This window comes from Osmerus eperlanus, chromosome 1, assembly GCF_963692335.1.
Source record: "Osmerus eperlanus chromosome 1, fOsmEpe2.1, whole genome shotgun sequence".
NCBI lineage: Eukaryota > Metazoa > Chordata > Actinopteri > Osmeriformes > Osmeridae > Osmerus > Osmerus eperlanus.
The window spans coordinates 11,657,307-11,679,766 of NC_085018.1; the positions used below are offsets into that span (position 1 = coordinate 11,657,307).

Sequence of the window (22,460 nt, forward strand, 5' to 3'; positions counted from 1 at the left end):
AAGATCCCACAAGCCAGTCAAGGCGAATCCTGAGTAATAACATGCTTGCAATGAATAGCGAAGCCCTCGGGGCAACACACGAGAGCCGTGGTAGATGACAGACACCTCGCTGGAAGGTGTTACAGTGTTAGTCTGCAACAGTACCAGAGCACGTATTCTTTTAGATGTGTTCCTTCGTATCCTTGTTCTCCACTTAAATCCCGTCATGAAGTCAATGTGACCTAACAACAGATTTTCAACCCCTGTGGTTTTCCCTGTGGTTCAGTTAAGTCACACCTTCCGGCCTGTGTGGCCTGGCTGGACCTGGTTCTGTTGATTGAGCAGAAATCTACATTTCGGCTGGGATATTTTCCCATCAGGCATTCTGATATAATCTGTTGTTGACTATGAAACTGACAACTGCTACAACCCCGGCTCCTCTCTCCCCAACTTGCACACCTCGTTCACTGTTTGTCAACCCAGATCCTATTTTTTTGTTGTTGTAATTTATTGTATTATCAAATGAATCGAAACGGCTCGATAATAACGGCTCGACGTGCGTCCAGGAATCCTTCCCTCCTAATTGAATTAGGTTTTTCATTTCTGTGATTTCTGTTTGTTTTTGGCAGCCGCCATCTGTGTTCCTGGACGGGGTTCTATTAATAAGCCATTCTGATTTTGATGAGGCTTTTTTCCAACAGCGTTTCTCACCTTCTCTCTAGCGTACTCAATTGTCATGGAAATCATCAGAGGTGCCAAAGCTAAAACAAAAGGACGAGCTTCGCAGACTGGAGCCAAAACCTCCAGAACAGTTGTCTAATTATGACGGGACAATTAAGACTGTGCATATTTATTGACAGAGGACTTTACACAGGAACATATGCTCATGAATACCAAAAACGAAAATGGTGTGTGTACTGCTGAAAACCCCCCGGAATGTCCATCTGAAGTTGGTGTTATCAAACACGGTCACTTTTCCTAGGCCATCTTGTTTACCCCCCCCCACACACACACACACACACACACATCCCTTGCACACCCTTTTTCTTTTCTCCTTCTCTTTTTACCAGACCCTGTTCACAGTAATATTCTCCTTTTTCATGGAGCCCATGGAACAAGAAACTCCAATCTCGGCATTACTCAGAATTCAGATCACAACCCACTCTCCTCCAGTAATACGAGTCTACTTTAAAATTCATAACTACATTCGGAAGAATAAAAGGTGGCTCTGATGGGATATTTCCAAGAAGCTTACTTGAGCAAAATACAATTCGCTCTGGCATATTTAATAACCTAACCTGGCTTTTTAGTACATACAGTAATAATAACAATAATAGGAGCCCCAAATTCCAAGCCATGCCTTAGCATGAATGACTATAATTTCTATACTGTCTGCTCCTGGCTGGGAGAGAGATAGGAATGTTGTTGGGCCAAGTTGGGCCGAGTCAGGGATTTTGTCCTCCCTTTACATTTGTTTGTCTGGGAAGCAGGTTGACTGGGTTCAAACAAACATGATTGATTAAGCTTGGATGAATCGCTTTGCTCCGACACCTACTCTGTTTCAGTCCGAGCCCGTACTACTGTAAACATTTGACATTGTTATTGGGAATGCTGCTGATTTAAAAATGAGTCGACCGTACTTTAATCCCGGATAAGGTCATGTTTTATGGCATCGAGGTTTGAATAGTTACCTGTCATCATGTATTCAGTCCTGTTTGATTGGGCGGTCTCTTACAGTAGCAACAACAGAACCATGAAACACTGTGAGAAAATAGATGAACTGAACAGCTCTGGCAATAGTATTATTGTGTCTACTTTCTCTCTCTCTCCCTAGCTCTCTCTCTCCCTCTCTTTGGTGTCTCTCTTTGTATTGTGTTCAACCCTTCTCTTTGTGCCATTGTGTGTGCGTGTGTGGTTGTGTGACAGAGAGAGTGCAGGAGAATGCATTGTGGGACGTCCTGTACTGAATTAGGTCATCTCCAATCAGAGCTCCAATGTTCTGCTCTCTCTCTCTCTCTCTCTCTCTCTCTCTCTCTCTCTCTCTCTCTCTCACACACACACACACAGAACACTGCTCTCCTCTGTGGCAGCTCAGGAATGGAGACACAGAGACCCCTAGTGTTTCTGACAGAAACGATATCCAAATCTCCAGGGCGGGCTGTCTCTTCCTCTAAGCTGCAGTGCCATCTGTCTGTTTCTTGTAGATCTGTGGCACAAAAAAGGCACCGACCAAAAAAGTAGCCCGTTGATGAGGTTACGAGTGCTAAGTGTACTTGGTCACATCCGGTCTAACTGCCCACTCTAGACTTGGCCCTGGCCCCTTGACCCTGTCAGTCGCAGACCCGTCGAGCGCGGACCGGGGCCTGAGGTCCTCTCATCTCTTGTCGAGGGGCCGCCTGCTGACGTCTCATGCTCTCTCTCTCCCTCATAACTGGCCTCTCATTCCCGGGTCAAAATGTATTCACACAATCTCCCTCTCTCTGCTCTGCCTGTCTGCAGGTGCACCCGAGAGGCAGATTGGCAATATCACCAGTTAAGTGATACAACACTGGCTAGTTTTCCCTTCCCCAGCGGTTACCACGGCAACCGCCCGACAAGGGGAAAGGAGGGGGAAAGATAGAGGGAGGTGTTTAGTTGATTTGGTAGTCGGATACAACATACCTGACACAGCGGGCTTTTCATCATCGGGCTCTCCTCTCCACAGTTTAGCTTTGTTGTGCCCTGGCAAGCAAACGCACAAAGCAACACATGGACAACCGTTTGTCCGACTGGTCACATTGGAGTTGCAAGTAGAGTGAAATACAAAGAGATGGAGAGGGATGAGAGGGATAAAGAGAGAGAAAGGGAGGTTGACAAAGAAGGCGAGAGAGAGAGAGACAGGCAGACAGACAGAGTTTACAGTACTACACAGCGACAGTATGTCTTCCAAGGACATGCGGCCTAAGAAGGGTTTCTTTAGAGGTGTACTCCAAACACTTCAAATCAAATCCCATTTTGTGTAGCCCTTCTTAGAAGCAATGTCACAGAGGGCTTCACAGATGCCCATAGAACGACACCTAAACCAACCTGAACCCAACAGAAGACAAGGAAAAACTCTGAGGAAAATCCTTTCCTCCAGAGACAGTCGGTGAAACAGAGATGCAGACCATAGACTGAATACAATTCTGTTCTCAGGCATATGGTACACTAGTTATGAAGAATCAATAGAACCCGGTAAAAGTTAACAATCAATGTTTATTACACTTTTATATACAAACAACCCTGCAAGGCACACCTTTGTTTAAATAACAATATACAATACATTTTTTATTTTTGAAAGCAAACAAGTTTTAGTTTTGAAATATATATATATTAATATAAGTTGGTTTAGCACAGTATAGAGAAGGCCACAAGTTGTGGGTCGAGAACTGACACAAAAAATGTGGGAAAATGAACATTGTGATGCAAGCAAGTAGTCGTCTAAATAGTTATTAGAGTCCCTTCTGTAAATGAAAACATTTTCAAGATGGCCACCAGGACAACAAACACTGTCCCACAAACACACCCTAGTGGCTTCCTAGAATGTCCTAGGTCTGTCATTCAACATGTTTTAATCTGTTTTCTGCCATAGATCGAAAGAGAAAAACATTGTGTATTGAGCTATCTTAGTACGAACTACAACACCAGCTTAAACCCACCCCCTTTCTCTAATAATGTATTCATTTTCACTTTTGGATTCATTTAGCAGACTCTTCAATCCGAAGCGATGTACAGTACAGGGGGCATTTGAAGCTGCAATCTCTTGATCTGCAGACAAATGTTATATCACTGAGCTTCACCCTTTCTCTCTTCCTATCTCTATAAAAAACAACTAATGTAGGCCTGACGTCGCATGTGATAATGTTGACCAATTTTGCCATTTTTTGAAAACCAAATAATGAATATGTATTCAAGAGTTCAACACTCCTTTCGTTTTAAAACTATAAGTCGGTACCGGTCTTAGTATGCACTCATCTTCCTGAATGATACTGCGTCGAGTAAACAAGAAAACGACAAATATGGATGCTGTGTATAGTATGCATCAACCAATTCAAGTTAAGTAGAGGGTGGATGGCCAGCTGTGTACCTGTACACCTAAATATAAAGGGAACTGCTTCTGGGGACGAAAGGGGTGGGAGGGGGGAGAGAGGGGACAGGAAAGTGAAACCATAACAAGATGCAGAGGAGGTGGAGGAGGTGGGACTGGCGCACTTTAGCTGCACTAAATAATCAACCGAATCAGCATTTGGATCGCAGCCCTTCTGGCCGACGTAAATGAAGATGGAGGCCCCCGCTGACACGGACGCGGAGAGGAGATGGCTGGATGAGCGCGACATGATGCCCTCTTAACTGTTCTATTGACCAATAGTTAGTCAGTTCTTTCCGCGAGCAAAACACCTTTCGGTTCCATTACAGCCTTACAGCCCTCCCAGTGTCCATGGGCTGTTGTCATGGAAATGAAGTAGGGACTGCGATGACTTCCGATGACAGCTGAAGAGCTGACACAGGGATCATGGAAACGGCACCAAAAAAAACTGCCACGCTCCGTGAAACTACCAACGACAAGACTGCATCAGTAACTAACGAACTCTCCGGCTTGGTAACAGTGCTTTGTGGGCTGTCATGACAACACAGCTGGCTGGCTGACATGATGAACGCCCGACAGCAGAGGTGCACCTGTGTGTGAGACGGACAACCTCTAAACCTTGGGAGCATCATTATTGCTGCTTGATATCGATTCCACTGGGAGAGGATTCTGACCTAGGGTGGGTGGAACGGTCAGTCAATCTGCCTCCAGGAGTAGCACCCTGACCCTGGTGTTGGGAGTCTGGTGTGTGTACGTGTGGGTGTGTGTGTGTGTGTACGTGTGTGTGTGTGTGTGTGTGTGTACGTGTGTGTGTGTGTGTGTGAGGTTGGGTGCCCAGGGAGAGGCTGTCATCATGCCAGCAGGCCTAGCCTCTTGACCTTGGCAGACAGGAAGGAGTGGATGATGAACACCATGGTCTTGGGGCAGGAGTGGAGGTCCAGTTGCTGCAGGGTGGATGGAGACAGGTGGGATGGAGGGAGGAGAGGGGTGGAGGGAGGAGAGGGGTGGAGGGAGGAGAGGGATGGAGGGAGAGCAGATGAGAGAGGGTGCAGAGAGTATGTGAAGGAGAAGAAGAAGAAGAGGGAGTTGAGTTACTGTCAATTAAGTGGGGGAACATGCAAGCAATCACACAAAGACGCACACAAACACATGCACACGGACACACACACACGCCCACACATACACACAGAAACACAAAACGCGCACACGCAGAAGAGACGTACAATCTCAGCCTCCGGCCCTCCGAAGTCCAGGAAGATCATGCGTACGCCGTCGTCCGAGGACATCCGGAGGCGTTCGAAGGGCTGCTGCAGGAGGACGCTCTTCCTCACGCCCATCTCCTCCGTGAACAGGGTGAAGCCCTCGTCGATGTGCACTCCCAGAGTGACCTCCTTCCCGTTCCAGCTGCAGGCTGATCGGAGAGAGGGGATCGGAGGGGGGGGGGGGGGGGGGATAGTGGAGAGAGAGGGGGGACGGAGCGCAGAGAGCGGGGAGGGAGAGAAGGGCGAGAGAGGGGAGACGGGAGAGAGAGGGCAGCAGTGGGTTTTTTCGAGGAGGATCTGTGGACTCGTAACATTTCCGCGGTCGAGAAGCCCGGCCTCCATGTGAAGACACCAGAGAAGACACATCTGACCATCTGCTCCCTTTGTTCTATGACATTACAGATTCAATCAGAGACGGGCAAATGCCGCAGTGTAACATCCCGCCCAGGAGAGGGCAGTGTGGCCTCACCTAGTCAACCACTCTGGTCAGAACAGGGATTTATCCAAGGAAGAGAGGAAGGAAGACCACATTCGACACAATCCCACCCGTAACCTGCTTGTTGTCACTTGGGACTCTACCCACACCAAACTCTATCCTCAACTTGGCACCAATCCAGGTACACAAGGGTCTCCCCCCGTAGAGAGACCCATCCCCCCTGTCCAGACTCCCTGCCGACCCCCTACCTGTAGTGACTTCCTGGATGAGCTCGGCAGCGTTGTGGCAGCCCTCCACCAGCAGGTGCGTCCACACGGACAGCTCCTTGGCAGAGTCCACCCGGAACACGTGGGTCTCCACGCCCTGCTTGGTGCCCGTCCGCAGGCCGAACGACAGCTCCGAGTCCAGCAGGGGGGAGCTCTTTCCTGGGCCTGAGTGGACCAGTCTGGGGGGGGGAGAGGGGGGGAGAGAGAAGGAAGGTAGGAGAGGAGTGAAGGAACGAGATTAGGGAGGTAGGAGAGAAGGAAGGAACGAAGGGGGAGAAAAGGAAGGGGGGTTAGGAGAGATGGGGAAGAGAGATAAATGTTAGTAAAGAGAGAGAGAGGCAGAGTGAGGCGGGGTGGGTTGGTTGTGTGACTCATACCTTCTGGGTGTGCTAATCGTTTCCACATGAATATGAGATCATGCTACGTTTCCAATCTCCCATTTATGGAAGCATCCACACAAGCCTCTGATCATTTCCTCAGAGAGCAGTGTTATTTTCCTCATGGTTGTTCCAAACCATGTGGGTTTGAGCAGGGGGAACGTGTGTGTGTGTAAAGTGTGTGGGGTGTGTGTGTGTGTGTGTGGGGGGGGGGGGGTGTCTAGATATATCGATGGATATGTGTCTTTCTGTATAATCCCTGGAAGTGAAATTCAATCGTTATAGCAGCCAGATACATTGCAGGCACACGCACAGATATTTTCCTACGTATAGTTCAAATATTGAGTGAGAAGCGGCAGTGAATGGACCTGGTAGTGATGAGTGGGTGGCTCTTTGCCGGGCTGCTGAGACTGTCTCTGCTGTCAGGCAGGGTGGGGTACAGCAGCAGGTCTCTCTCCGTCAGCACAGCCACCACGGCTCTCTCCGGGCCCTGGGAGGCCTGGGTGGGGGGGGGGGGGGGGGGGAGGACACACACAGGTCAGTCCGAGCTAAAAGGGTGAACATTCGTTTGTCGACTCGAGGCCCTGACGTCCATCGACGGTGAGGGGGCCGGGTACCTGCTCGGTGATCCAGCCCACGTGTTTGACCTCCATGCCGGGCTGCATGGCCCTCAGCTCCTCCTTGACCCGGAGCCCCTGGGCGGCCGTACCGGCCTGGATGGCGTTGTACCAGGACTGGGCCATGGCTGGGTCCTTCGCCCGCAGGAATACAGAACTCTTTCTGTTGGATGAGATCACCTCGAAATACCTGTGGGGGCAGAGAGAGAGAGAGAGAGAGAGAGAGAGAGAGAGAGAGAGAGAGAGAGAGAGAGAGAGAACAGAGAGGAGTGGGAGGATGAAAGGGTACAGATGAAGGGATGGAGGAGGAAGACGGGTTGATGGAATTCCTTTAACTTATAGAGCAGTGATGAGTCAAAACCCCCCCCACAATTATTTTTTGCCTCATTATGTTGGGGAGATGGCTGATGGCTGCAGTACCTGTTCTCTGTGTCCGGGGGGCACTGTTTCCGCAGCACCTGGCACATCTTGAGGGGGATGCTGCGGGGTTCTTTGGGCTCGGCGGGGGGGGTGTCGGCCCCCTTCTGAGGGGTGGCAGGGGGGGAGTCCCAGGGGAGGGGGGCTCCAGGGGAGGTGTTCTTGAAGAACGCTGACATCTCCTTGATGTACTTCACTGGGAGAGGAGAGGAAGAGGAGGAGCAGGAGAAGAGGTGAAGAGGTGGGGGAGTTAGAGAAAAAGGGGGAGGAGATTGAATTTAATATGACGCAGGCAAATATCCCATTGTAGAGTTTAAAATGTATAAAACATATATAAAAAATATAAAAAGATATATATAAAAAATTATAAAGACAAACATTTGCAGTTGTTTCTGTTCAATGCGACAGGGAGTCAGGTGGCTGAGCGGTTAGGGAATCGGGCTAGTGATCTGAAGGTTGCCAGTTCGATTCCCGGCCGTGCCAAATGACGTTGTGTCCTTGGGCAAGGCACTTCACCCTACTTGCCTCTGGGAATGTCCCTGTACTTACTGTAAGTCGCTCTGGATAAGAGCGTCTGCTAAATGTAAATGTAATGTAATGCGAATCATATGACTGATACATCATTTCGAGAATTCCGTTTTTTGTGTGAAGGTGAAGGATGACAGTGATGGGGTTAGGAGCATGATCTGACCATTGCAGGCAGGTCTTTCTGTAGGAACACAACAGCGGCAGACAGTAGACCACATAGCTGGTATTAAAAAAGGTCTTCTCTTTACTGTCTGAAGTTGTGCCCTTTCTCATTCCCACTGCTCCCACTGGCTGTCCTTCGCTGACATATTACAACCACACACAGCCTCTTACCACACAAAACACTCTCTCACACACACACACACACAGACACCCGGCCAGGCAGCTCCAGTGGGCTGTGGTATGGTATAGGGAGCCAGGGCTGGGGTAAAAATAGCCCAGAGGACGCGAGGCGGGTAGCCAGGGGCACAGCTCTGGTTTCACTGGGGAGGTGTGAAGCGTTCCTCTCACAGGAGACCGACGGGGGCTTCCTCCAGCCCCCAAATACAGCCGCCGTCACTCCGTCGCCCCTGGTCAACCCGACCCCACCGTCAGCATTCTCCATGTCTCTCTCTCTCTCGTTTCCCTTCCTCCCTCTCGCTCCCCTCCCCGACGGGCGTTCTCTATGATCCTCTTCCCCTCCCATTCTGTCAGTACCTCACAGGTCACCCACTGGCACGGTCAGCCACACACAGGTTACCTTCGGGGGGGGGGGGGGGGGTTCGCATCGCATTGCAGAGTAGCTCGAGGTAGTTTGTATGGACATGGAGTACTTATAGGGCTATACTTATAGGCTGTGTGGGATCCCAGTCTCAAGCTACAGCTTTGAAGTCCTGTCAGCACACTAGCGTTGTATTTCATGGAAACTAGTTGCTGTGTAGGACTTCCTGTGCCAACCCATTGATGTGTGCAGTGCACCATGGGATGGCCACTTCCTGGTTGGGGCTCTGGGCTCAGACTGTACAAATTGGTTGGTCAGTCTTATAATGTTAGGTCTCATGCACGCACACAGGCCATCATTTCGGACAGATCTATGCCATGCGGTTGCTTTCATTCCTGACTTCCTATCATGTTATCACAGTGGGACATTTCTCCTTCACAACCTCCATTGCACCAACCTCCATACTGCCTCTGATTCTTGAACTGGGTGGAAAATGTTCGTTTTTTTGCCAAATGAAGCTCCTCTATTATCTAGCCCCCCCACACGCGCATCAGCAGCATTCCCAGATTATTAGTGTTCTGTGTCCCAAAACAACTCATCGAAAAGATGGTGCCGGTGAATAAAGGGAGAGGCGCTCAATTCAACCAGAAGTAAATTACGTTTAACAGAATCCAAATGTTAGAATGAATACCAGTGGAGGGCACATTCTACACGGAGCTAAAATTAGCCCACACACCACTGTTATTACTTTAGCTTATCTGGCAAGTAGCAAAAGACCCTCTATATGTGTTGTGTGATGTGTCTTTGTATGTGTATGCGTGTGTGAGTGTGCACACGTGTTTGTGTGTGTGCACATGAGATGGGTGCACGTGTGGCATTTCTTAGCTCCTACACCCTAACACACTAAGCTTTCTTATTCCAGCTTTAAGAACAAACCCCCCCCCCCCATACATTTATTTCCAATTCTGTTTCACACAATTCCCTAAACTGGGGGACGGGTCACGACTCTGAACTCTCTCCCTCAGCCAGCCCAGACACACTTTCAATTTATAGAAAACGCATTTCTATAAACCCCAACAGTGCTGTTGGAGAAGTCACCAGAAAGCCTGGCCCTCCAAACAGTCGGATCTGCACCCCTGAGGATGTCCACAGGCAACGGGGGGGGTTGAGGGAGGGGGCGGCCTCGCCGCCTCGCAGCCTGACTTGGCCGGACCAGCGCCGCGTTGCCAAGTCAATGACAACAATGCCGCGGCTGAATCTGCACCCCCTGCTTCCTGGTTGCCGTGGGAGCTGCTGGAATTCCATTTCATTTGGTGCGGGGCGACCTCTGAAACACGCTGTCCGCCCCATAAGCCCTATTAGCACAGGAATGTCCCTGTACCTCCCGCGCACTAACTCTCTGGCAAAAACAACATCATCAGGATCCAGTCGGCAGCCTCCCGGTTGGTACACATGCTGTACGCTCCGCACACGCACACGCACGCACACACACACACACACACACTACCAACTTGACCCCGGATCTCTTCGCATGTGAACACCAGTGCAAATGTCAACACAACGTTGGGTTCACCTCCCAAGGTTCTACCTTCTAACTTCTCCTGTATATCTGCAATAAACTTGGACGAAAACCCAGTGGCGCCTGTGTGTGTTTGTCTGCACATGTGTGTTTGTGTTTGTCTGCACATGTGTGTTTGTGTTTGTCTGCACATGTGTGTTTGTGTTTGTCTGCACATGTGTGTTTGTGTTTGTCTGCACATGTGTGTTTGTGTTTGTGTGGGTGTGTGTACGAAGGAGCATGTGTGGTCCCTTCCCAGACTCCTGTGGTTTGACGAATTGGGATTTTGGGCAGTAAGTTGTTAATGTGCGTGATTAGGTCCAGAGTCTTGGCCACTGCAGATGAGAGAGAAGAGGCTGTCTCTCCACCCTGTGTGATTTCGATCTGAGAAGGACGAAGCCTAATCATCCCCAAAGTCCATCTCATTAAAAACATGGATGGCAGCCAACACCGGGGGGGGGGGGTCAGGGCATGGAATCAGACTTTCAAACTAATTCACACACACGGCAGAACTCAAACATGATTGCTTTGCACAGTGTCAAGAGAGTTAATTAGAATAATTCGACAAAGTAGAAGAAAGTGAACGTAACTCTCGGCAGAGGACAGACCCATGGTCAGCTGACTCCCGCTTGATGTGTCCACTTCCTGGTTCAGGATCTGGAGATGTCTCCGCCTGACTGTTCGCTCTAACGCTGTTTGACTGAGCTTAAACGGAGGCGATGACTCCGGCCAAGACGTCTAAAGTGGACACGGCGAGGTTCGGCTCTGACTTCAGCGTGCACCTCATCTCATTTGTGCGTGTGTGTGTGTGTGTGTGTGGGGGGGGGGGCTGTAGATGATGGGGGTAATTTTCAGGATTAGCTGTTCGGCATGATTTATTTCTCTTTTTTGCTTGGGTACGAACACTGGGGTTCCAAGGGTCCCCTAAGCAAACTCCGCCCAGGGTACAGCAGACACACACACAGTCCTGGATGAGAGGTATGCTCTCATTGAGCCCTTTTCTTGTGTGACCAAATCCTCCCCGAGCCCGTCCTGAATATCCTCCTTCCCTGCTCTCTGGGAACACCTCTGGAACATTCTCTGAGGCGGGACTTTGCACCACCAGACCAGGGGAAAAGATCTGTCCTGTGGATCTGCAGTTGGCTGAACGTGCCTGGCTTGGGTCTGGCGCCACTGACTGGTCTGGACAGCGTCACTGTCAACAGCAGCTCCGACATGACAGGAAAGGAGAGCTGGGTCAGACTGATAACCCAGGGCCAAAACACACACACAAATCCTCCTCCATTACCAACTATGATCCACTAACACTCACATAAATGTCTTCCACAACCATGAGATAGATGTGAATGCCACCCAAGTCTATACAAAGTAAGGAGGTTCCATATAAGAGCAGAAAGACAATGGTAGGCAGATGAGGTGAAAGAATAGCCTATATCCTCGTATGGTCTAGTTAGTCGCTATAGAATACTGGGAACCATAAAGACGATGCTAAGGTGTAGAAAAGTAGTGGGTGCTGTGTGGAATGTGTCTTAGGTACCGAACCAGCTGTAACCGAAGGTTTATTTTGAAAGTGATAATTATTCTGTCATGCGTCCAAGTGCCTAAGAGTTTTAATAAGGTTATATAGCACACGCCTTTGGCACAACTTTAACAGGCATAGGTACTGCCATTCTCTCTCAACACTGGAACGCAATATTGGTTTGAAATAATGTGCTAGAGGAACATACAGCAGAGGCTTTGTTCATGCAAGGGTTATTATTGTTCACATAAATGTGCAGCCAAGGCTAAGCCAGACTGGACTGGTTCATACTTATGATGTTTACACAGAGAGGGAAGGATATGAAAGAAGAATCGACTCCTGTACAGCTTACATAGCTTGATACGAAATCAGAATGTGTGGGTATTTGAACTGCTAGCTTCAAACTCCACAAGGATTGGTGTAGCTGACACCAATCTAGCTCTGCTGCTCATTACGACTACAATAGGCCACCAAGCTAAGGTTTAGACGCTCAACTCACACCTGTCGTCAAACCTGAGATTAGGCCTACTCCTTAAACAATGCAACGTGAAAAAAAGCAAGTCTGACCATAGTTGTCTCTGCCTCTCAGGTGGGCCTTCTGGTCGGTTCAGTTCAGCGGAGATGGATTACTAGAGCCTCTGTGGTCAGACTGTGTGTGCTAAAAAGACAGCTGGATTTTCCACCTCAGAAAACGTCTCACATCAGCACCTTGGAGTGTGAGTGTGCGTGTGTGGGTGGGCTGTGTGTGTGTGTGTGTGCTATGGGATAATGTGAGTAAAGGGACGGTCGAGAACAAACACTTGTGGTCTCTTAAAAGTTGGCTTGGATGGTCCAGTGGAGAGAAACCAGTCTGGTGAGTTTCTTCTATCTTTCAGCTCTGCAGCACCAAGCTTGGTTGCCTTCCGATAGTGCCTCTGACTGCTCCACTTCCCTATTGCTCCTCCAATGGGCAATTAAATCAGATTGACAGACTTGTTAAGCAGAAATCCTTTACCACCCAGACAAATCCACTTCCAGTTGTGCTGGCCTGTATTGAACCGAGAAGTCAAAGACACTTTGAACAGTCCAGGGACGTGTTAGCACTGCACACATGGGAGTGGAATGAGGAGCTGGATGGAGCTAGCCCTACAATGGTTGCTTCAGATTAGCCACAAGCTAGCATCTAAGAAAGAACTCTGTGCAGGTAAGCAAGGCACAGCCTGCTTTCGACTGACAAGCTATGGGTACAGGTTAGCATCAGCTAGCTCACTACTGACTGAGCATAGGCTGCGTGGGCACAAACTGGCACCCAACTGCCAATTAATCAAATCTTGCTGCTTCACTGGCACTGGAAACCTAAAAAGGCAGAAAGGAAGTAGGGCAGCAGGGAATGCCAAGACACAGAAGCTCAATTACTTTCGGGGAAAAAAAAACGGAGGAATATAAAACAAGCCCGTTGTAAATGTCTGCAGGCTCGGAGGTGTTTCATCCCTCCCCGTGGCCTGGGAAAGGCTGGGGTTAGCAGGCAAGACGGGATGAGTGAATTACCACGGATCCTGCGGCACTCCCCTGTTTCCCAGCCTTCCCCCGTTCTCGGGCCTGCGCTCTTTTGTTTGGTCGGATGAGCTGTGTGTGCGTGTGTGTGCGTGTAGGTGGGTTGTGTGTTTCAAAGAACGCGTGCCAAAGAATGCATGTCTTGGGTGGGAGGGGGACATAGGCTTCTTTTTGCCATCACCAGTTGCTTCAGTGACAGGTGTTTGGCTGAACATGGAGGACTGAGTGAAGCGACGTGGAGGACAGGCAGACCGCCAGGCAGAGAGGAAGGTTCTGGGCCTGTGGAGGGCTCTGGGGCTGGGGAGGGCTCTGGGGCTGGGGAGGGCTCTGGTGCTGGGGAGGGCTCTGGGGCTGGGGAGGGCTCTGGGGCTGTGGAGGGCTCTGGGGCTGTGGAGGGCTCTGGGGCTGGGGAGGGCTCTGGGGCTGGGGAGGGCTCTGGGGCTGGGGAGGGCTCTGGGGCTGGGGAGGGCTCTGGGGCTGTGGAGGGCTCTGGGGCTGTGGAGGGCTCTGAGGCTGTGGAGAGCTCGGTCAGTGCAGTGTTGTGCCTGAGTCAAAGAACACTTTCACCTCTCCAGCCCATGGTTGGTTAATGGTGGCATTAGCTACTCTGGGCTAACTAAACACAAACATAGCACGGCCTTATTACCCAACCCCGCAAACAAACACACACACACAAACACACACACTTTCAAGGGGCCTAATTAGCTTGAGGAAATTGTAAAAGCTCAGGTTGCTATTTGTCGCTGCCTTGTCAGTAGAATGCTGAAAGGCTGGCCATTTCCCCGGGCTCAGTTTGCCGGTCTGCTATCCTCAGAGCCCCATTAGCTAAGGGGGTTAGCTCAGAGTGGAGAACGCTGACCATGCACGCCAACCCTTATTACCACCAGCTCAAACGAATCCCTCCAAAACCTATCCTACCTCAAACATTCCTGACACATTTTCATGTCGGTATTAACGGTTCTGTGTGCGACTTTTCCTGGCATGTTTGACACTTGAAATATTCCCATTTTAGGTCACATGGCATACAAAGTTATGTCTAGGTTATGATTTACTTTCATAGAGGTCACTGAAGGTCACACTTTTGGCAACACATTAAACCCATAATGGAATTCTTATCAACAAGCTGACTTCACGGTAATCCAGAATGAGTATGTTTTTGACGCATGCACATTCAATCAATAGTCCTTCCAAACCACTCGATAGTCGACAGAACAACGGCAGCAGCAGTCCTGGAGAGATAACTTTATAAACAAGATCCAGACCCTACATTACACACAACTGTGTAATGTCACATTACACACAACCGTGTAATGTCGGTGTCTGTACCAAGCCCCCAGGGCGGAGAGCAGGGTCTGAGAAGGCCAGGCTTGCTAGTTCTGACCAGTGTGTCTTGGCAAAGTGCCACAGAACATTTCACCCACGGATTTACAGCTCATGGCCAGTCAGGGACTTACGGGCCCAGTACATTTAAACGAAATTTATCCTGATATTAAGCTAATACCCTAGCCAAGTTCCCAGAAGTTCACTTTCTCACACTGTAACTCTTCCTTCGTGTTAGCTATCTGCCATGAATGTTCGGGGCATCCATCAACAGCAGGTAGAGCAGTGGCCTGCCCCCCCCCACCTCTCCCCAAGACAGCCCACTAATTGCTGCCCCTCCAGGGGCTCATGTGTAGTTAGAGAGATCTGAGGCGCTCTCCTCCCTCTCCATTAGCCTGCCCCAGATACAGAATATTTCGCAGTGTACGGTGTACTGGTTCTTCAATTCACCCCCCTCGCCCCCCCCCCCCATGACACCTACCTAGACTATCTGCAACCACACACATGCACACATACACACAAGTACCCCTCCCGGTGACTATCCTGTGTTTCGTCTCCCTCTGTGTGGCCCCCTGTCAGGCCTGGGTGCCCAGGGGAGAGCCCCTGGCTGGATGATCGGCTGGTGGTGATGAATTCGGTCTCCGGGCTGAATCCAAATGACCAGTCACCAGTGTTGGTGACAGAGCAGCTCTAGCCCCGAGCCAGGCTTACAGTTTGCAGATATATGGTTTGCCACCGCTCCTCTCCTGTCCATTAAGTGCTACACCACCTGTTCGTAGCATTCATATTTATTTTATATTTATAGCATAACATCTGACTGGTCGAGGCGAATGTGACTGCATGATACAACTGTATTGGGTAAACTATGAGAGCAGGAAAAGTGTGAACACGGCCTTTCCCGAGTCATCAGCAGCTGCTTGTAGTGATAATAAGGTGTGAAAATACAGAGAATATCACATTTGCCAACACCGGGTGGATTAGACTTTCTAGAGCATTCTTTCATTCACCTCTCTCTTTATTTATCTCCCTCTCTCATTCTCACCCACTGCAATTCTGCCAAACCAAAGCCGCCGTACGCACCCTTCCACACACGCACACACATTCACAAACACCCACACGCATAGACACCCACACGCTCGGAAAAAATAAAAGTCTACGAGGAAATGAAGCCAGCTGCGCCTTTACGGTTTCATCTTCTCTGTTTTATGTATCTGACCCTCTAGGTGTTTACCTCTCCTCCCAGCACTGATTATTCCATCTCCAGTCTGATGAAGGAGCAACACGAATACCGAGAAGGAGCTCAGTGTGTCCGTCCACTTTAAATTTCACTCTAAACACCCCCCAGGCAGCACGTTAGCCAAGGCACAGCAGCAGCGCAGAATTATAAAATACAGTTTATGTTTACCATGTGCTGTGGATATCATGGATGTCCACCATCTTGAACTGCGGTAGGAGCGCTCCCACTCATAAATCGGACTCTTTGATAACTTCTGGTGGCGTCGGTGCATATTTTTGCCATATTGTCTTTCTGTGATCTGTCATCTATGGAGCTGATAGCAGGAAATATTCACAAACCTACGTTCACTTCTTATACTAAAAAGTCATGAAGTGTGTTCATGTGTGTCTGTCGAACAGCACCTGCAGGTACTGTAGACATGATAGGAATAATGCAGCCTGGATCGGAGCCGGGGGAAGTGTCTGTGTTTAACTTTTAACTTTTAACAAAACAGCTTGAGGCTTAGCAGTAGTTGTTGTTCATAAACTAGCTTGAGAGCCTGGGCTCCCCCCCCCCCCCCCGAGCAAGCTTCCCCAAAGCTCTCCACTGTTCCTCTCCTCAGGGTAGGGAAGCCATGAAATCATTTCTGACATGACAGATCACAGGCCGGCCCGGATGAGCTGTCTGATATCGCTGCTATCCTCTACCGCCTCAGAGGCCAAGGGGATTTGTAGTGATTTCCCCCGCTTTGCCTTACTGCCTGTCTGTTTGCCAGCCTCTTCTGAATGCCTGCCTGCCTGCTGCCTCTGTCTGCCTCTATCCTGCTCGGGGTTTGCCTAATGTTCCACTGTCTGTAATGCATCTCTGGCTCTTCTTCTTCTTGTCTGGCTCTGCTGCCTGTATGACTGCCTGACAGCCCGCCTCCCAGCCTGACCGCCTGCCTGACCGCCTGCCTGCTGGCCTGCATCTCTCCTCTGCAGCGTCGAGCAAATCTGTGCAGCGCCAAGCCGGCGAACTCATCTAGGGTTAGAGTATTTACTCTGATGGTCTGTCGGACTGCCATCGATAAACCTGTCTGTGAGCCTGTGGTATGTCTCTGTGGGTGGTCGATCTAGACTTCGAACACACAAACAATAGGAGCAACTAGGGGAAAGTTGGTGGTCAGCAAATCTGATCCTCCAAAGACTGTTTATCCCATTTGTGGAGCCCTTTTTCCGAGAAATGCCACGGAGGGGCCCACACACGCCCATGGGACTGCACCTCCACCAGCCGGACTGTTCTCCACCGCGATGTGATCTTCTACTGTTAAACCACCTCTGCGCTACGCCCGTACAAAGGGAGTGGGAGACATAGAACATATGTGATGCAATCACATGACAACATGATCCCCCCACTGCCTGGAGTTAAACTCTTGGTTAAACCTTGGCTCGTCTGTGCTGGTTCTGACCTGCAGGGGCTGTCAGCTAGCTAAGCAAACAGAAAGAACTCACCTTCAAGGCTCAACAAGTTCTCTCGTCTCAGTACTCAGTTTCAGACTGTGCGGCATCCAACTGTACCATTACCATGTGACTGTAACTACACCATGTGACTGGACTCGGACCCCACCTGTACCATGCGACTGCGCCATGTGACTGTAATGGTACCATGTGACTGTACTTGCACCAATGCGACTGTAATGGTACCATGTGACTGCACTTGCACCATGTGACTGTAATGGTACCATGTGACTGCACTTGCACCATGTGACTGTAATGGTACCATGTGACTGTACTTGCACCAATGCGACTGTAATGGTACCATGTGACTGTCCTAGCACCATGCGACTGTGCCTGTGCTTCCACGTTGTGGCCTGGTGAGTGTGTGCGAGTTCAGGGTCATGTGACAGGAAGCTCACCCTCCAGGATGACCTCCTTGCCGGTCTTCTTCAGCGCCTGCACCGCCTCGTCGTGGGTGGCCTCCCGCAGGTCGGACCCGTTCACCGACATGATGGCATCGCCCACGTAGAGAGCCTCAGTCTGGTCGGCAGCCAGGCCTTTGAAGATCTTGGATATGAGAATGGGCATCTTGTTCTCCCTCCCACCTGAACACCAGAACACAGATCGGGTTAATAGTGGACGACTTACTGTCGTCAAATATATCCTCCTCAGTAGTGAACTGTGGGGGTTAAAATGACTGCAAGTCTCTGGGCCGCATGTCGATGATGACTACATTATCCTAGCTATTCAGAGTTGACAATGTGCTGTAATATCTAGTCACTGTTATATGGCCGCAGTAAAACTAATTCCACAACACTGGGCGCAAGGTTTTGAACCATTTAAACTGCAGCTAAAGAGCATACAAGGACAGACATCCACTTTGCCTGAGGCAGCCTCTCCTCTCATCTCCACTTCTAACATATCCTCTGCTCTCCCCTCCTCTCCCTCCCCCCCCCCTGTTCTCCTAACAACTCTTCTCCCTTTCTCTCCTATACCATATCCTCTGCTCTCCCCTCCTCTCCCTCCCCCCCCCTGTTCTCCTAACAACTCTTCTCCCTTTCTCTCCTATACCATATCCTCTGCTCTCCCCTCCTCTCCCTCCCCCCCCCTGTTCTCCTAACAACTCTTCTCCCTTTCTCTCCTATACCATATCCTCTGCTCTCTTCTCTTCTCCCCTCCCCCCCCCCCCTCCCCTCCTATCGTCTCCTCTCCTAATACAGTTTAATGAAGGTCAGCTCATTGGCTGATGGATCTGCCACTTCCTGCATGAGGCTTTTCATGGGAAATATTGTCAATAATGTCAACTGCCAGTCGAGTCCTGGCCTTGAGGTGGCTGAAGAATGATCCGAAAGAGGATTAAATCAAATTAATTCGGAATACATCTTTCACAGGTTGGCTCCGTTGGCAAACCGGGGGGGGGGGGGGGGGAATGTAATTCATGCAGCATCTACGGAGAGTATAGAGCCAGATGCCCTCAATAAAAAAAGCTCAGGGGCTGACTCACTGACTCATGCATCTCAATCACCTCGGAATCTCAGCAGACTGTTACTCCCTGGGCTGTCAACATGATTTATCAGTTGTAAGAGAGGCACCTAGCAGGGCTGGGCAGCCACTGTGGCATCAAATGCCTGTTTGTTTGGGGATCAAAGCCATAGAGACACAGTTCAGATTCTGACCCCCTGATGGGAGGCCAGGAAGAAAGGCAATGTAAGAAAAAGTCGAGGGTGATTTGATTTGTGGTGTGAGACGAAATTGAAGTGATTCCGATTTATCAAACGGGGTGGTGATATCAGGAAGGAGCAGAATCTTTCAATAGAGTTCTTTGTTAAATCATAAGCAATATGTTTCTCTGTGTTATTTCTCATTTGATCGTTGAAGAGAATAATAAACATTTCAGACTTCAGGCCATCGCCGCAGATATGAGTTTTGAAATAAGTTCACATATTATTTGACGTACAGTAATATAAGATGTACATGTACCACAAGGACACTGAAAGTATTTATACTCTACTTAATTCACCATTGTATGTCATCAGTCAACTGGATTTATTCCACAATTGAGTTTAATGTACATTTATTTTTTCGGCACACATTGTGTCACTGTTTCGGTATTCCATAAATAGACTTGTGTACATGGTAAACATAAATAACAAGTAAACAATATGAACATGCAACAAAATGCAGGATCCAAAGAAAATAACAGTGTTTTGAATCATCTAGAAATAGCCTCTTAAGCTTTTTCAGCAAGTGGACCATTCAACAATTGCACCACCAGAAAAACTAGCCAATTATCCTGCGTAAGCTTCTTACACTTCATTACCCTAAACGCTACAGACCTCACCCAACCCTCGGGGCGGGCAGGGAGAAGGAGGGCTGGTGGATGGATGGGTGGGAGGGAGGGAGGGCGGTGAGCCAGGGGTGGTGAGCAAGGGGTAATCACCCTGGGACCTGGTCAGAGAGCTCTGACCCACATTATTAGGATCTAGGCTTCGGGCCAGGCACTGTGGGCTGGGCTGACAGCTCAACACATCATACCCACACTGGAACTGTGGGGAGTGGAGGAGTTCCCCCCCCCCCCCCTTTGTCTCCCCCCCCCCCCCCCAACTGGTGACAACACTGCAGCAGCCTCTCCCCTCATGTCGGAATCTGAAACGGATCCATTCTGAATGTGTTGCAGAGCACTGTGTGGCTCAGGCTGTAAACTGGCACATTCATGGTTCCTCCGAAACAATTCCTGGTATGTTCATGCACTTAAGCTGACACGAGTGTCGACATGAATGACAGTAGCTTTTCGATGGTGGGGGACACGTGACCCTCTCTACGACGCCCCTGTCAGACCTTCACCTTTGACCTTGAGGGAAAGGAGAAGACCACCTGTAGTGACCCCTCTCTGGTTTCCGGTACTTTCTAAGAAGATGTGTGCATATGGCAAAATGCTGACTGTCTCAAAATGAATAAGAACCAGGCTTAACGTTGAAACCCGTGGAAAGTATCGACATCTCTTCTGTGCGTACGTGTAGCCTGCCCTTAAATGTAACGGTATGAGTGTACAGTGTGGACGCAAGGCAAGGTCAGCTGGACAGACCGCCTCCTCGCCTCTCTCAGAGCCAGCGAGGGCTCCCTAAAATTAAACTCAACCGAGCGGCCTGGCTGGGAGCTTCTCCTCTCAGCTGCTGGCACTGTGGTGTCAGCTGCCTGCCTCTTAACCCCCCCCTCACCCCACCACCATTTGCTTACTATACCCCCTCTGCCTCCTTTCCCCTGCTTAGAGCAGAAGCACTGTTCTGTCACAGCAGCAGGGAGCCAAGGCGGTCTCTGGTGGTCTTTTCAACGGTCGCCATTAGCGCCGAGGTGGCGTTTGTTTGTGCGTCGTTGGGGACTTGTTTTGTCGAGGGGAGCTAAAATTAACACATCCCCACCTGCCAGTGACAAGACATCTTTGCATGGTGGCGGCGGCGCAGGTCTGGGCTGTCCGTCAAATCGACCCCCCACCTTGGCAGGTTTCCGAGGAGGGCTGACAGTCTGTCTATACAGGCCAACGTTTTCAGGAAGTGATTTTCTCCCTCTCTCGCTCACACCCACGTGCACATACAGTACACACACGTATACATGGACACATGCACACACACACACACATCATCTCTGTCTCTACAGTTCCTTTCATCCGAATGATTGTACATTATTCACTAGTGCCCATATTAAATACTGCCTTGATGTTTGGTGGTGGAGTGCTCACCACATGGTAACTCAGTTTAAATGTTACTGGATCTATGGAGAGAGAAAGAGACAGAGCAAGAGACAGTGTTGGGGGGGGGGTAGAGTGAGTGAAGGAGAGGGGGGGGGAGAAGGAGAGAGAGAGAGAGAGAGAGAGAGAGAGAGAGAGAGAGAGAGAGAGAGAGAGAGAGAGAGAGAGAGAGCGAGCGAGAGAGCGAGATGTTCTTAACTAGCTGCTCCATTATACATCAAAAGTCATGCGTGGCTGTACATCTGGGAGATTGAAGTGATATAGCTGCTTGTTCCCACAGGTGACCGGAGGCTCGTGCGGGGGAGCAGAGTCTCTTATCACCCAGAGTCGCTCAACACATCACAGCACAAGTATGTACACCTAGATGGGGTGATTTCTACAGGCAGACCCCCTTCCCCTTGTGTGTGATTACAGTAAGATGGTGAAGCTGGTGAGAGCCCATAGAGGCAGCTACATCGGGGGCTCTACGTCTGAGACCTATTATAGGTGTGAGACCGACTTCCATTCAAAGTGTAAGCACGTGTGAGTGACCTTATAGTCGTCACAAGCTTGCACACTTCTATAGAAGTATACTAGTGTTAAATGCACTAAGGTGCAAGGTTCAAACGTATTAATAGTCTGAGTAGAGCACAATAAAATAGATAACATATTTGTATGCTATCTGTGCTCTCTGTATATTTATCTTTGGTGCAGTGCTACCCCATGGCTCTGCGTCATGATGATAAAGCCTTGATGATGTACAACTTTTTTTTATCGGATATCTATAAGTTGAAGATGCACGTGGAGTGGTGAGACGCGCAATTGCAGTACGAGTTCAGTACTGGCGAACTTTGAGAAACCGATCATGTCTGTACATTAACTACAATGTTTCCCGCAAGTAATATGAACAGGGAGTAATAGGCGTTGGCAGCGCTATTTACGCACTTTAAGCAAAAGCGTAAGAGCCGACCGCTGTAACTTATGAAAGTAGCTAAATAAGTGATTTTAATAAATAGGCTATATTATCGAAAACATTCAAACATTGTTCATACCTTTAATACTAATTCCAAGTCCTCCAACATCTTGCTTTGTAACTCGCACTGTGCGCTTCACGTTGGTGATCGTCTCTGGTACGGGAGAGGAGCTGAGGTTGGCCGGGTCTCCGTTAACTGCACCAGTAGGAGTTGGGTTGGGTTTCACTGGTTCTTCGGCGACCTCTCCGGGGCTTACCGTTAAAGTATCCTCGGTAAGTGTGGCTAAAACACGAATCCAGCTGTCCACAGTTACTCGAAGTTCCAACAGTCCCGTTTTCTGTGCCTTCATCGCGGCAGCCATGTTCAACACATTCCTGGAATAACTCTAGAAGGGGTTGGCAGTCCTGTAAAGAGATAGGGGTGGGGGAGATGGAAGGGGACACACACAGCCCCC

General features: G+C 49.6%; 1 protein-coding gene across 1 annotated transcript; it reads right to left on the minus strand.

Moving 5' to 3' along the window:
* Positions 1 to 3,193: 3,193 nt before the first annotated feature.
* snta1 (syntrophin, alpha 1) lies at positions 3,194 to 22,454 on the minus strand. Its single transcript, XM_062459963.1, has 8 exons — positions 22,085 to 22,454; positions 17,728 to 17,913; positions 7,463 to 7,655; positions 7,043 to 7,232; positions 6,794 to 6,924; positions 6,031 to 6,227; positions 5,308 to 5,495; positions 3,194 to 5,028 (listed from the first exon to the last, which is right to left on the minus strand). Exons 1-8 carry the CDS (start codon positions 22,365 to 22,367, stop codon positions 4,936 to 4,938), a joined length of 1,461 nt encoding a protein of 486 aa, XP_062315947.1. The 5' UTR covers positions 22,368 to 22,454; the 3' UTR covers positions 3,194 to 4,935.
* Positions 22,455 to 22,460: the final 6 nt, after the last annotated feature.